Source organism: Rhinichthys klamathensis, unplaced genomic scaffold (assembly GCF_029890125.1).
Source record: "Rhinichthys klamathensis goyatoka isolate OS25496 unplaced genomic scaffold, OSU_Roscu_1.1 h1tg000065l_1, whole genome shotgun sequence".
Classification (NCBI taxonomy): domain Eukaryota; kingdom Metazoa; phylum Chordata; class Actinopteri; order Cypriniformes; family Leuciscidae; genus Rhinichthys; species Rhinichthys klamathensis.
In genome coordinates this window covers 1,687,746-1,704,565 of record NW_026606608.1, presented here as the reverse complement: position 1 = coordinate 1,704,565, position 16,820 = coordinate 1,687,746, and the positions used below count along the sequence as shown (strand labels likewise).

At 42.4% G+C, this 16,820-nt stretch overlaps 1 protein-coding gene across 2 annotated transcripts in view; it reads left to right on the top strand.

The window, feature by feature from the left end:
• The window catches only part of proza (protein Z, vitamin K-dependent plasma glycoprotein a), a 57,471-nt gene extending 51,374 nt beyond the window's left edge, over positions 1-6,097 (top strand). For both annotated transcript variants that reach the window (XM_056249974.1, XM_056249973.1), the window contains one exon: positions 5,490-6,097. In XM_056249974.1, the coding sequence (XP_056105949.1) occupies positions 5,490-5,696 (207 nt within the window). In that variant the 3' untranslated portion in view covers positions 5,697-6,097. The remainder of the gene's footprint in view (positions 1-5,489) is intronic.
• Positions 6,098-16,820: the final 10,723 nt, after the last annotated feature.

The window sequence follows — 16,820 nt, the reverse complement described above, 5'->3', positions numbered from 1 at the left end:
GCAGGGCTCGCACAAACAATCCGGCCACGGCCGATGGTGTTATGAGTGTTGTAAGAATGCCCACCCAGTGCCCATTCCCACACCCAGACACAGCCCGCCACGGTGCAGGGCTAGCACAAATAAAATCGACTCAGGTCGATTGTGCAAACAATGTAGTAAACGCGCCCATGTCACCATGCCCGCTCACACTACATGCTGCGTGTCCCTTGGTTTCTGTAAAAACGAAACCAACACACATTCAGTCGGCCATGACTGACAATGTTTTCAGTGTAATAAATGTGCCCGCAGCCCCGCGCCCACATTTTCTCACAGACACGCCGATTCCTACGGGATCTCCCCCGCTCGCTTTTTCTGCACAATCTGCCATAAAAAAGCTGAGCGCGGCCAGGCCGCCCGCCTCGAACGCTGTAAACACGGTGTTGTGTTCCCAGTATGCCCGGGCTCTCGAGCTGCCGTTTTGTCGCGGCCGGAGCCCGGATTTCATTCTGCCTCTAGCTATTCACGCAGATGCGTGGTCAAAGCTTCCCGGGGTATCAGAATGGGTGCTGAACACTATAAAGAGAGGCTATTCGCTACAATTCGCTCGACGCCAGCGCCGTTATACGGCGCGTGTCGAAACTACGGTGAAAAACGAAGTGTCTCATCTACTTCGTGCCGAGATAGCGAAACTACTGAGCAAAGGGGCTATAGAACCTTTATCTCAGGCTCAGAGCGAAGGGGGCCTATACAGCAGATATTTTCTGGTACCGAAAAAGGATGGGGGTCTCAGACCCATTTTAGATCTACGACAGCTGAACAGAGTGCTTGTGAAACGCCAGTTCAGAATGCTTACGACCAGGAAAATCCTCGCGCAAGTGCGCCACGGGGACTGGTTTATGTCGATAGATCTGAAAGACGCCTATTTCCAAATACAAATAGCGTCCCATCACAGGCGATTCTTGAGATTCGCCTTCGAGGGCCAGGCATATCAATACACAGTCCTGCCGTTCGGCCTGTCCCTAGCACCTCGTACATTTATGAAGTGCATGGACGCGGCGCTCGCACCCCTGAGACTTCAGGGCATGCGAGTCCTGAACTACTTGGACGATTGGCTGATTCTGGCTCGATCACGATCGGAGCTCATAGAACACAGGGCCGCATTACTCGAGCACCTCGAGGAGCTGGGCCTCACAGTCAATTGGGTGAAGAGCTCACTGTCTCCCAGTCAGAAAATTTCCTTTCTGGGAACCGTGTTGGACTCGCTGTCCATGACAGCACGCCTGTCACCAGAGCGCGGGCTAAATATTCAGCGCGGCGCGAAATCCTTCCGCCACGGCGCGATAGTTCCGCTCAAAAGGTTTCAGAAAATGCTGGGGCTGATGGCCTCAGCAGCCTCTGTACTCCAGTTGGGCTTGCTCCGCATGCGCCCACTGCAGATGTGGCTGAAAGCGCGGGTTCCACCCAGGGCATGGACAGCGGGTCTGTTTCGCCTCAGGGTCGACCTTCAGTGTGTTTCAGCTCTGGAACCTTGGAAAATAACCGACTGGTATCAGTCAGGTGTGAGTCTGGGGACCGCTTCGAGTGTGAAGGTGGTGTCTACGGACGCCTCCACCTCGGGGTGGGGAGCGCTGCTCGAGGGCAGACCGCTAGCTGGCCGGTGGTCAGAACGGGAAAAGCTCCTTCACATAAACTGCTTGGAGATGAAAGCAGTCGACAAAGCGCTACGGCGTTTTTGTCCCCAGGTAACAGGCCACCACGTCTTGGTCCGGTCGGACAACATGTCAGTGGTGGCATACATAAATCGCCAGGGCGGCGTCAGGTCACGAAACCTTCACAGGCTGACGGAACGCCTCCTGGTCTGGGCTCAGCACAACCTGCTCTCACTGAGAGCAGCGCACGTGCCTGGTCACCTGAATGTGGGACCAGACAGACTGTCCAGGAACAATGTTCCAGCAGGGGAATGGTCGCTGCACCCGCAGACGGTCCAGCTGCTGTGGAAAACGTTCGGCAGAGCACAGGTGGACCTATTCGCGTCCCACGAAAACGCTCATTGCCCGGAGTTTTTCTCGAAAAGCAAGGACGCGCTGGCTCATGTTTGGCCCCGCTGCCCCCTATATGCTTTTCCTCCTGTCTCGCTCCTGCCTCAGGTGTTGGAACGAATCAGGGAGAACGGATGCCCAGTGCTGCTCGTAGCTCCGCTCTGGACAAACCAGACGTGGTTCCCTGCCCTGATGCAGCTGACCAGCACTGCCCCATGGCCTGTACCATTGAGGAGAGACCTCCTCTCTCAGGCGGAGGGCTCGATTTGGCACCCTCGCCCGGAGTTGTGGTCCCTGCACGCATGGGCCATCAACGGGTACCCGCTAGCCTCCCAGAAGGAGTGTTAAACACGATCGCGCAGGCTAGAGCTCCGTCTACCAGGCGGCTCTACTCCTCGAAATGGTCTGTTTTCTCTGCATGGTGTCAAGCCCAGAGCTTTTCACCTGTGGAATGCGGGGTTTCGGAAGTACTTTCCTTCCTTCAAGAGCTACTGGATAAGGGCAGGACCCCATCCACGCTCAAAGTATATGTGGCGGCCATAGCAACGTTTGCAAAACCGGTGTCTGGCCAGTCGCTGGGGAAAAACGACTTAGTCGTGCGTTTCCTTAGGGGAGCTCGGAGGCTGAACCCTCCCAGGCCCCCTTCAGTCCCGACGTGGGACCTTTCCACGGTCCTGGAGGCCATGAAAGGCGCCCCGTTCGAGCCAATCCAGCTGGTGGACATGAAACACCTGTCGTTCAAAACAGTGTTTCTCATGGCTCTTGCTTCAGTGAAGCGCATAGGGGACTTACAGGCGCTTTCAGTAAGCGCGTAGTGTATGGAGTTTGGGCCTAATGACTCGAAGGTCATTCTCAAACCAAAGCACGGGTATGTCCCGAAATCCCTCAATACACCGTTCAGGGCCCAGGTAATTTCCCTGTCCGCCCTTCCGGTTCTCAGTGAGGAGGAGGATGCGAGTCTCCTTTGCCCCGTCAGGGCATTGAGAGCTTATGTGTCACGCTCGTCTGTTTTCAGACAGACGGAGCAGCTTTTTGTTTTGTTTGGCGGGCGCTCCAAGGGACTCGCCGCCTCAAAACAGAGCCTATCCAGATGGATAGTGGATGCCATTGCGCTCGCTTACTCTGCGAAGGGCCTACAGTGCCCCTTGGGTGTCAGGGCGCACTCCACGAGAGGCGTGGCCTCTTCGTGGGCATGGTCGAGCGGGGTTTCCCTGCAAGATATCTGTACGGCCGCGGGCTGGGCCTTGCCGTCTACATTTATAAAATACTATAACCTGGAGGTACCCGCCTTACAAGCTAAGCTTTTGGCGGTCTAAAATTCAGTGCTATCTGCCCCGCTGTGCGGCCCAGATGCTGAGTTTACTGCAGCCCCATGAGTGTTGACACACGTATGGCCACCCAGATCAGGCTGAAAGCTTTCACCCTGGCTGCGCGTTTTATTGTCATATGATAGCCCCGCTGGGTGCTTTTTTATAGGGAATGACGCTTCCAGCCTCTCTTCCTCCACTCTATGTGAGTTTATGGTGATTATGCACTACATGAGCCCTGGGCTTCGGCCCCCGGGACTTTGGTGTTGGATCCCTGTACGCACGGCGTGTTGCATTGTGTTCCCCTAGCGTAAGCTATTACGCAGTACGAGAGATACTCTCGTAAGAGAACGTACTCGGTTACTAACGTAACCTCGGTTCTCTCTAGAGAGGGAACGAGTACTGCGTATCCTGCGTAAAAACCAGCTTGTATCAGCCTAACGAGCATATTTATAGGGTGAGACCACGCCCCTTCTGGCGGGACGTGACGATATGGGCGCGAATTGCCCCCATTGGTCATTACGTCACGCAGAGTCTCTCTCGATAGGCTGCTGCATTTGCTGCAGAGCAACCAATAGGCGCGCGAGCTGTTTCGCCTGTCTGCTTGCTGCTGCAAAGCGTTTTACATTAATAAAAAATTAAGGATAATTTTTGGCTTCAATATCTCGCGGAAAAGAGTTTTTCCCCTAGCGTAAGCTATTACGCAGTACTCGTTCCCTCTCTAGAGAGAACCGAGGTTACGTGAGTAACCGAGTACGTTTTTTTTCACATGCTTTTGTAACAGGACGGCATGCGGGCCGCTGCGCTATGAAACCCTTTCATTTCAATGGCTTGCGGCGCGCGAGGACGTTTTGAAAGCGCAAGCGGATCTAGCTAGACCGGAAACAAAACAACAGGCACGCTTGCACACACTTGTTTGGGCTTGCGAGCCGGATGCGCGAGCGCGAATCTCTCTGCTCGCGCGCGGAATATAATGTGCCGAGCACGAATCTCTCTGCTCGAGTCGCGCGCGCTCTCAGATACACGCTGCTCTTGTAAGAATTTTCTCTGGGCTCACTCAGAGAATATGCCTGCACTTAAAACGTGTTCAGTGCAATCGCGAATCTCTCCTCTTCCCCAGCTAACAATTTTAGGTTATAAGAATGTTTTCATAACGTTCCCATTAAGTTATAAAAACGTTATTTCTGAATGTTATAGGAACGTTCAAAACGTCCAGTTTTGAGTGGATGACGAGCGTGAGACGCCGAAATGGATGCCAATAAGATTCTGAATGGAAAGTTTACTTTTAAAAAGTTGCCAAATGGTTCTATTGACAAGACCAAAGTGATCTGTGTGTTTTGTCGTTGTGAACTGAGCTATCATCATCGCAGCACGTCCAGTCTGAATACCACTTGATGATGGCCAGCACACACACACACACACACACACACACACACACACAGCTGATGCGAATTCTCCGCCCCCTCGTCAATATCAGGACCTCGTCAGTATTTATTTCACCCTTTTATTGATGGACAGTGTTATATTGTGTGAGAGATTATTTGCTCCAAGTGATAATGTTTTAGTGTGAAATTGAACAGTATATGCCAATATTGTTTTCAATAAAAAACATTTGCACAAAGCAAGCCGATCCACTTTTCCATGTTGATAAGAGCATTAAAATGAGAAAAAAATAATGGGACAAAAAGAAATCAAGAGACATTTAGAATAGATAAAAATGTGCGATTAAATGCGATTAATCGCGAGTTAACTATGGCATTAATGCGATTAATCGCGATTAAATATTTTAATCGTTTGACAGCACTAATATATATATATCTCTTATAATATAGAATATATATTGTTTATCTAATATATTGTATATCTCTTATAATATAGACTGTCTATATTCTCCTATATCAATATCATGGTCTTTTGCCCAGCCGGTGGACAAAACTGTCAGACAGAGAATTATTATGAACTATAATGAATATCTCAGAGATGAAACCTTTAGAACAAAGATCAACAGCAAGCAGTAAGAAAGGGACATTTGGAAAACGAATTGTATTTGTAAGAGCTGTGTAACAGAGGACTGACATATACAGTCCAGGGGGGTGACGGGGGGAATCCAACTCATTTAAAGTTGTTATAGTGTATATGACTTACTTGTTTACTTTGCCTCTAGGTCACCAATAAGATGGCCTGCACGCTGCCTCGGTCTAAAGCGGATTGTGTGTTTGGATCCGGCAGTCCTGTGGTCACGCTGTACCGGGAGGTGTTCTTCCTCACCGGCATCATCACCCAGCCCTCGGGAGCCGACTGCAAGAGCGGATACGTCCTGCAGAAAGTGTCCCGCTACCTGCCATGGCTCAACTCCTTCATGACGGCCTAACCAGAGAGAAACCACGCTTCACCCGGGTTCATATTACCAGTGTTCACACTTACAGACGTAACGGTAGCACTTTATTTTACAGTGTCCGTGTTACATATGTAGTACTTATCATAGTAATAACAGTAAATTATGCATAATTACATGCATCCTAATCCTAACTAGTAAGTACATGTTAATTAATATTACTCAGTTCTTCACCCTCATCCTTCCCTTGCGTCCTGTAACGCATCTTTCACTCGCGGGTCAAAATGACCCGAAGCCCTACTTTTTTCTTTTTCTTTTTTTTTTGTCTAGAAAGCTTATTTTATTTCATTTTGATAATATTTTTTCTATGTTATTATGCAATTTTTTGGGAGAATTTTTATTTTATTTACCTTTAAATTACTAGATTTGATAAATAAATAATAAATACAAAGTAATTTAGTAATTTAAGCAACTTTCAAATTCAAAATAACACAATTTAATGCATAACCCTTTTAATTCAGTTCAAAATATCTTACATTGAGTGTCTTTGCCGACCTCTTGTGGAAAATAAATAATAAAACATGATATTTCATGACTCTTGCCACTAGATGGCCTTATAGCTCTATATGAGCTGTTCTTCTGGGTCCTAAAGTCAGTTTCTCTTCAGAAAAGTGCATTCAGATACACATGTAGACATTATAAAATGATTTTTTGGTAAAGTTTTAGTATTATTAGTTTGAATTTTGAGCATTTTTAGGTTTTTCTCTGTGTACTGAAGCATTCCTCACATTCCAGTCATTCCTATGGGGTCAAATTGACCGGCGAGGGAAGGATTTGTTACTTTTTTAAATGTCAACCACAAAACCTTGAATCCATAAAAAATAATTGTGTGTATTCGTGGTTCAAGTGCAACAAAAGCCATGGGGTCTTGGACCTCTTTGATGAACACACAAAAAAAAGAAAGATAAAAAAATGTCCTTGTCAAAATGACCCTTGTTAAATATATATTTACACAGTAACAATGACACCTTAAAAAAAAGTGTAACCCTATATACTTCTTATACTTATACCTATATATTTATGAAGTAATTACAATAATTGGGTAAAAACTAGGTACTAACCCTGAGCCAATCGCTGAACCCAATCTTAACCCATGTAGTTAGCTTATATTATTCAGTGCTTTCTTGCTAAGTACACTGCAAGTACACATACTGTAAAATAAAGTTCAACCCACATAACTTATGGTGTGCTCAGCCATTCAGCAAATGATGAAGTACAGCAGAACGGGTCAGAAGTGTGGTGCAGGTCCTGAACTTCTCCTGTTTTATTAGCAGAGGCAGACACTTCGCTTTCTTTGAAATAACATGCACTGATACATATTTCTCAATAACACAATGAATGTGTATGAATGGGTCATGACATTCTTTTTTTTAACTATTTAATTTTCCCTCACTTATGTTAGTTAGTTTTTTGTACCAAAACACTCAATTAGTAATATACGACCATTGCATAACTAACGAGCATGAACAGTGCAGATGGGATAAATAAGGGAACTGATACATGTACCTTCTCTTTTTTCTTCTTTTCTTTTTTTTAAGCTTGACTTTGGGACAGCCATTCAGAAATATGTAAACGAGTGATGTTGAGGAACCTTGACTGCTTTTTATCATATAGATACTACTGTGATTCTTTGGATAAGTGACTCTTCGCCATAAATATAATAATAATAAAGAGAGAGATAAAAACTGAAGTCTGGTAGAGCTGCACGATTCTGAACGGACGACTAAACAAAATCACTAGAGGTTCTGACAGTGTTGCTGTAGTCTATTTAAAGGTGTTTAGTTAAAAATGTCTATTAAACAGTTAATTTGAATGAATGATTATTTTCCTTTAATTGTGTAGCGCCTGTAAACTGTTCGTGTCTTAAGGATTGTCCCACAGGTGAATGTGCAATTATTGAAGCATGACAAACCTTTCCAATAAAGATCTGTAAAGCTTATTGTAATTTACTCTATTGTCTTTGAAATACACTATCCTGAGAAAGGGACCTATCTTTTTTTTTTTTTTTTAGTTAATGTATTAGGTGTGTTACGACCCCTCTTTGGCTCTCATCCGTCTTGGGATTGTTAGAAGGGGAACACAAGACCAGTTCAGACAAACGTCTCTATGGAACACTGTAAGAATTGAGAATCACGAGAGACACAGCCAAAATAGAATAAAAAGTAATTTAATAAGGATAAAGTAATTTATATTACATGTGAACAAGGCAAAAAGGAAGAAAGGGAAAACAGGACTTGTGCCAAACAAACGACAATAACATAAGCAAAACGAAACTAACTAAACCATTTCAATCTAAACCTAAACTAAAACAAAAGATCAAAGAAAAAGTCTTCAACGTCCGAGACGTCGTAAATAAACTATACTGACTAATGAAAACAAAAATACAGGGGGTGGCACAAATCCCTAACCTAATGAATATAGACACAAAAGAAAACTGAGTGTGCAAAATGTATGTCACGTGACAATCTTACCTAGTCCCTTCCTCCTTCCCGCTTAACCCAGCTTTGCAAAGCTGTTTAACAGAATCAGAGTTCACGAATGAGAAGTTTCAGGGAGCACTCAAAACAAAAAGCAAGCGTAACATGACAGACAAAACAAACATTTAACAGAACTAAATCAACCGGAGAGAAAACAAAACATCTCAAAGCAAAAACAAAAATCTCTCTCTCTCTCTTCCTGGTGTTAGCATGCGTCTTAACCTGTTAACTGTCACCCCCCTTTTTTTTGCATAGACATAAAAATCACTATCCAAACTTAAATGGTTGTAATTCAGGAATGCTTTGGAATATAGACCTATGGCTGGTCTTGTTTTAAAGAAGACATTTTCCAGATTATTGTAGAAGTCTAGAAATGATAAAAAATGAAACAGAAAAAAAGTTATATAAGTTTGAGTTTATGAAATTGTGTAATGTAAAAATATAAGTATTAATATTTTATATAAAATATATATATTACAAAATACATTTTACTCTAAAACTGCAAGAAAATTAAAGACAAAAATCTGAACAAGTTGTATTCCAAATTTTAGGTTGATATCTAAAAAAATGAGCTTTCAGTAAGATTTTATTTGGGCGCAGTACCCAACTTTTTCACTAGACTCCATTACTGCCCATATAAGGGCGCCTCCATTTTCATATGTGTTTTGAGTGATCTGAACCATGTATTTCCATAATTTTCATACAATTTATGAAGTAGACATCCTATTCAGAAGTAGTATGGGTGGTTTGGCAGTATTTGATTTGAATTCAACCTCTAATAAATGCATAAAAAGACTACGTTATAGCGTTATAGCTCGCAGCCAATCAGAAATCGAGAATCCATACATTTTTCTTTATATTTAAAACATTTTCAGACCTTTTTTTCTCATAAAATGGAATTGGTGTTATCTTTTGAACTCATGGCATGAAAACAAACTGAGGTTTCTACCTATCTTTCATGATTTTTCGTGTTTATTGTTATTTCAAAATAAAGGCCTAAACTCCTAATGAATATGAAATATTCTTGTTGCAAATTGATAAATTACTGCTCCTCTGTAATTTATTTTAGATAACAGCCACGAAATATGAAAACTAGAGATTTTAAGCTTTCAAATGATATATAGTTTGGCAATATTACTTTAGGTTTTTATTAAGATATTATTGTTTTAAACATGCAATGGCAAATGGAGGTATAGTAATATACCTCCATATACCATGCAGGTTAAGAGGTAGGGCTTCTCCAGGTGTCAAGCATCAGGATGATGAGGATCCCGCCTCACAAGGCAAACCCACTCAACTCGTTACGAGTGATTGACAGGTAATACAGCCAATCAGCGACAGCCTGTGAAAGTGAAAGTAAGAGAGACAAAAGAGACCAAAAAGAGAAACACAAACCCCCAAGAAAACACTATAAACTTCCCAAAGGACGTAACAGGTGAGTTGTGATGTTAAAGCATTAAAAACCCCAAAGGTTTCCAAACACTGATTTACAGTATATGCTATGATTATATATATATAGCCAGTGGCATATATATATATATATATATATATATGCAGAAAAGATGATTAAGACACAAAAGATGTGTTTGTTTATTTCAAAGTCTTTACGGTTCCCTTTTGAAAGGGAACTCGCACTGCGTCGATGACGGTATTGGGGAACGTCCTCCACGTGAACCGGTGTCTGAAAAACTATCCAATCACGACAATCGAATTTGATCGGCGACAGCCTATGACGTCACTACTAGTGCGACCCAGAAGTATAAAAGGGCCGCCTAGAGAACATGTCATCCTCTTTGTCTTCAGGGACTGTCTTGTCTGATTTTCAATCACCTGAAAAAGGTAAGAACATTTATGGCAAGTGAAAAGCATTTCAGGAAGTGTGTGGATCCGTGTCTTAGGTTTCTGACACCTGATGACACACAACTTGTGCGTTTATTGTTTGGGCGAAGAGCACGCACGATCAGCTCTTGAGAGACCTGGTTGTGCAGAATGAGAGAGTTTTCCTCTTAGAAAACTACGCTCTCGTCGGGCCCTCTTCTCAAGGAAAGAGGGACAGGCATCTGGGGCCAGTGGTCGGGTCCCGCTCGTGCTGAGGCACTGCGGAGATTTGGATCATGGGGTTCCCAGATGGAGCTCGCTGATGAGTTTGAGAGAAGTGTTTCTCTCTCACGCCCGTCAGAAGTTCGCGAGGGTGCGCTGCTGGACGAGGATGTGTTATCTCTTACATCCTCTGATCCAGCAGCTAGTGCTCTGCTGGCACCCAGCCCAAGAGAGCAGGAGATGCTGATGAGTGTGAAGAAGAGGTACAACCGTAACCCTCACAGCCTCCCTGCCCCGCGTATGATGAGCTGTTGGGTGTTATGGAGCGCGCTTCAGCGAAGCTTCAGCTGCCGTGGGAGCACGTGAAGGAAGGAGCCGTTCGTGGCAGGCTGGATGAGCGGTTCTTTTCTGGCCATAACTCCCCAGCTCCTGTGAGCCTTCTGCCGTCTGCATATGCGGCGGCGGGTCAGGCTGGGGCTGCCTTACACACGATGTCTGTGTTACAGGCACACCAAGCCGACCTGCTGAAGGATTTGGACCAGGGGCAGGGTCTCTCCCCCCTGACGCAGTGGACGAGCTGCGCCGCACCACAGATCTGGCTCTCCGGGCCACCAGAAAAACCACTGCCTCGATTGGTAGGTCGATGGTGGCCACGAATCTGGAGCCAATCTTGGTCACCCAGTGAAATGTACAGGTTGGCTTCTTGGAGGAAGAGGAACTCATAGAGGAATCTCTAGTGAGGCCACCATGCACGTGAGCTTCAAACAGGTTTTGTTCAGCGTGGGATGGCTTCCTCCCATTTCGGGTTGTCTCCTGAGGCCACCACTTTGTATAAGCTCCAGATAGACCAGCCAAGCATCGGCCCTCATCGGGCCACCTGGATAGCCACCTTGTATTTGTATAGCAGGTCTCCTTTCACTTCAGAGGGTTGTTATGAGACTATAGCTTTGAACTTCAGACATAGGATATTCAAGTGCCATCCCCACGAGGGCTGCCTTAATATCTGCCTTAGGCATGTGTACTAGTAGTTTGTTGGAGACGATCTGCTAGAAACTTTTTCGTCCCGATTCCCTCAGTATCTGAGCGTAGGCTCTTTTAGGTTTAGATCATCTACAGCTTATCTCTGTATGGTCTAGTTTTTTCCCTAGTAATGGCCTCCTCTTTCTACAAGAGTTGTGTAGCCTAGGCCAGCCTTTGCATTAGGCGATAATGCTAGTGGATGTTAAGGGCAGAATAAATAGCAGCATGGGTAAGCCTCCCATGCAGGTATATTCTGGGCATTATCAGACCTGTCTCTCTCTGGGAAGAGAGAGTTGGAAGCTGTAATGCTGAGGTCTCTGCTTTCAGAACTGCATATTGTAGCTAGAATTTCCCAGCTAGTCTTTAGGTTGGTTATATAGGCCCCTTGAATTAGTTTCAAGTCATAAAGTGAAAATGTTGTTGGCCTCATTGCTGAGGCCTCCATTTTCCTTGGGCTTAGTGTTTTTTTGGCTACCCACAGCTCTAGTCTATTCACCCTGCACCACTGGGGCTCTTTTTAGTACCCCTCCCATTGGGACTAGTTTGAGTACACTCCCTTAGAGCCTAAGCATGCCATGGGCTGACACTTTTGATAATTGCAGTCCCCTTGTTTAAAGGGTCGATAGCGCTCTAGCTTCGAGTGGCCTTGGTAGGCCTTCCGTTATTTAGAGGCCTCTTAGAGGCTTATAGCTTGGGCAGTGACTGTAGGGAATAATGTCACTGCCTGTATGTGACCCGAAGCAGGAGTGTGTTCTTGGCATTTCAGGTTGAAACTGCCAGTTCTGACGTTTTTGTCATGAACCATTATTGGCATGCACTCCCCTTGTTCTCCAATAGCGTCATCGACGCAGTGCGAGTTCCCTTTCGAAAGGGAACGTCTAGGATACGACTGTAACCTCTGTTACCTGAGAACAGGGAACGAGACACTGCGTCGTTAGCCATGCCTCGGGGATGCCTGCTGAACAGTCCCTGAAGACGAAGAGGATGACATGTTCTCTAGGCGCCCCTTTTATTCTTCCGGGTCGCACTAGTAGTGACGTCATAGGCTGTCGCTGGTCAAATTCGATTGCCGTGATTGGATAGCTTTTCAGACAACGGTTCACATTGAGGCGTTCCCCAATACCGTCATCGACGCAGTGTGTCGTTCCCTGTTCTCAGGGAACAGAGGTTACAGTCGTAACCTAGACGTTTTCCACTTGTACATGTTAGCAGTTTTCTCTCCCGCCTTGCTGAGAAAAAACAATAGAAACCCTTGTAGAATTTTTAATGGTTATAATGGGAATTGTAATGGTTCCTATGGGTCTCTACTGGTAAATTGATGCCTTCTATTGGTGGCATGTTAAAACCATTAAATCCTAATGGAATAATGGTGTCAGATCTGTGTAACAAAACCAGCTCAAAGGCCAATGGAAAACAGCTCAAAACAAGCCCAGTGACCCTATAATATCAAAACTCAACACATGCCACTCCCTAAAATACATATTTTACAGTCACTGTTATGCATTATACACAATTTCATCTTGAAAATCTCTAGTAATCATAAACCGTAAAGGAGATCAAAGGCCTCTTTCTCACAAAATTCATAATCTCACAGTTTTATCATTGGTAGAATGTATAATATTTGAATACATGTATTTCAGTGAATTACAATTATTTGTCAAACTTTTAAACCACGGGACAAAACATCAACATGCAGAAACAGTTTAGGCCTACAAGTAGCCCGATTCTGCCTCTACATGCTGCTGAAACCATTTGGTGATGGTTTTATTAGTCAGGCTTGATGGTTTGTAATGTTTACTGGTATTTTTAGTGGAAACCCTCAGAACTTCTGTGATGGTTTCTATTGTTTTATTCGACCAGTGTTTTCTGCAGGCCTAGCACATTTTACCAGCTGTGCTTTAATGCGATGACATAAAAAGATGGTAAAAAAATTGAAAGAAAACACGCTGTGTATAGCCAACTTAAAGGCACAGTATGTAAGTTTCACCGCTAGGGGTCTTTTTTCCTGAACACTTATAAAGGCGTAGCATGATGACGCTGTGGACGAGTGTGGGATCATGGGATTATCGTCTTCAAGGAATCTGACGGGACTCAGACAGAAATCACGTTCATAGGTGAGCTGTTGTATTAATGTTGTATTAATGTTATGAAGCGGTCGAGAGCTTAAAGGACATTTTACCTGCTGTTTTGTAGTTTGTTTATTTTACAATTAAAGTTACATTTAATGTTCACCTCCTCCTTCCCTGAACTTGAACTTTGTTACAGATTGATCACTTAAATTCATATTATATTATTTAATTCTAATGAAACAGCTGCAAGTTTTGAATTACTACTTAAAATTGAATCTTATCCAATCTGACCTCTGACCTGTAATGCTGCCTGAATCATAATCATACGCTGTTTGCTCGTTGGCCAGAGGAGAACTGGACTGAGCCTGAGGAAAAATATAAACAAAACTGTAATAAAAACAGTTGAATATATTGAAATACATTTTCAAAATATATTTTCAAAATTCAAGCTTAAAATTGTATCTCTAAAATTGTAAATGTGTACATACAGTATATGTGACAATAATTCATGCTTCATGTAATGTATAAAAAATAGTATACATGACATAAGGCATGAAATAAATTGTCACATATGTATGTTTTTTAATCAAGTGAGTTACCTTTTTGCTGTATATATTTTTATTTTACACCGTTTTCTACATTATATATAAAATGAAATTGAATGCATTCAAACATTGGATTATATTGTGGTATTTATTGTCAAAGTGCATTCATATTCTCATTCTGTTTACAGTGAACACTTGAGAAACATCACAATCCACTCGTATATTATCAGGTTTCAGGAAGAGCATTTGATCTGATATTCTGATTTAATTTTCTGCATCAGTTCTGGCGTAATGACTTTACAAGCAGATCGGGTCGATATTGAGTAAAAGCTTCTGTCACTGAGAGGATAACAAGTCCTCCATGAGCTAATCTCAACCAAAAAACATTATTATTTTACTGATAATATGTACATTTGATCAAAAATGAAACAATGTGGGAAAACGGTTAATGGTTCAGTTGTATCTTCCTAGAAATGTCTCTCAATCCAGCATGTCTTTCTTTCTTTCTTCCTGTGATGTTGATGCATTATGTTGGTCAACTCATAGCGATTAATAAACGTGCCGATGTGGTCACTCTCAGTCCTGGTTAACACACATAAACTCTTGTGTTTGATCTTCATCACAGCAACAGAAAGGCAAGGGTTGCTTACGGCTTTAACATCATGCATGGCTGTGCTCCAGAATACATGCAGTGTGTGTCCTTTGGTGTTGCTACGCATGGTTTGACTGTGACTTCTCAAATCACACTTTGTTTCAAAAGGGTAAACCCTTGTCTTTTCTAAAACGACTCCTTTCTGCACTCAGAATGAACATCCACATTCCCCATTGAAGTGTCCTGGCAACAGACTCACAGGAAGAGCTTTAGTGTGTGTGTGTGTGTGTGTGTGTGTCACATGTCCACCTCATCTAAAGACAGCCTGTTCACTCACACACTAAAGGTTTGAAGAAGTGTATTCATGTTCGGCTTTTTCCCACAACCCACAGAGCATCACACGCTTAGAGACATTACTTGACATTAATTTATTAGAGTACTTAAGGTTCAAATAACTGATTTGTATACAAACACTTAAATTAAACACGTGGAAGTTTTTATTATAATGAAATTATTATACTACCTATATAATTACATACTCATGTTTCTTCTCCAATTCGTTTAAACATTTAAATCTTGGCTGTGCAAAAAAAAAACATTAAAAAACTTGACAGATTTATTCCAATAACACATTAAATATTGAAGAAGAGTACAAATTATAATGAATATGTAATATGGTGTATAATATGGTATAATTGAGCATAATATTAATTTTTCTTGCTAACTGAAACATTTTGTGACATCGTTCACAAGCTGTTTCATTGACGTCTTTCCTCTGATTAAGTGATTTCACGAGACATGATAGAGATTTCGGTAAGATGATCCATTCACCATGAATAAACCTTGAGCGTTCAGCTTATATGAAGGTCTTCTCCGTCTGCTGGTGGAACAGGAACAAACGCAATGGCTTTTGCAATAATTTAAGTTGTATTATATATTTTTTGTATGTATTTGATAGTTTTCACATGATTCTATATCATTTTATTAATTGGTTTGTTAAATACACACAGTATTGCTGTGTTATTACTGTATTTCTTTAGTTAAAACCAAAAACGTATACTGTCCAGTCAAGTGGACATCTGAAAATCTCTTTGAAAAATGTGTAAAAAACAACTTTCAGATGTGTTGTTAAGAGCATTGAAATAAGGGAAATAACCCTGACTGAGGTTGTTTTATATAATCATGCGTGAACGGGTTGTCCACATGATAGACTCTTTTAACCCTAATCTGTTTCTATCGGTTTCCAATCATATGGGATGATATATATTCATCATCTCCTGCATCTGAACCAGTCCAGATGTGGGAGATTCCTGATGATTTTGCCAGGCGTGCGCTGAAGCGTTCGTTTGGGTTCTTGGGCTGGTCCCCGTTGAGTCCAAAGAAGTTAACTTGAAGATGAAGTCAACTTTTATTTATTTATTTTTAGTTACATTTCTTTTGACCTCAATATTAATACATAATAATGTTAAATACTATAATACTATTAAAATGGTAACACTTTACTTGAAGGGGTGTGCATAAGATTAACATGACACTTTCATAATCATGACATGACACATCATGAATATGAAGGAGGTTTTAAGCATGTTTATGACAACTGTCATTAAGTGTCATTCGCTCAATTATGACATTTTTAATGCAAATTTGACATTGTTTGAGATGTCTTTATGACAACTTGACATAAACTAATACATCATAACCTGCAGTATCTTTGTCATGACAACTAGACATTACCAGGACAACACAACCTGTCATAAATATGTCATAAACATGACATAGCAGATTAATTATCAGACTTAAGAAAGCACTTAGCTTTATGGGTTAACATTACATTAAACTGTCAGACGGCTGGTTTTGACATTGGCTGTTATGAGGCCATTATAACATTTTAATGACAAATTCATTTTGTACCACTGTAGTTGAGGTCAAGAAATATATTCATGACAGTTATAATGGCCTCATGAACAAATTGAGGGGTAAAAAAGTATATTTGTATAACTAAAAACACAATGATATTACATAATAAAAATGAATGTCATATTAGTCATGTTTACCTTGAAAACTGTGTTTTGTAATGGGTGAGTAAATCATGCTGAGTAAATCATGCGAGATCCTGAAAGAAAGACAACATTAACACAGTAAATATTGGACCTCTGCAGCAAACACATTACAAGCAATGTAAGTAATTATGTCATAAACCCCATTCGCACGGGATAAGTATCACCTGGTGAGCTCTAGTAATTTGTAATAATTGCGGAGGTTGTCTGAGATCTTAATCCTGTGCGAATCGGCCCTGTCTGTAATTTGTAAAGTAAAAATTCCCCCGCAAATGACCGACCATATTTCCCCGAACACCG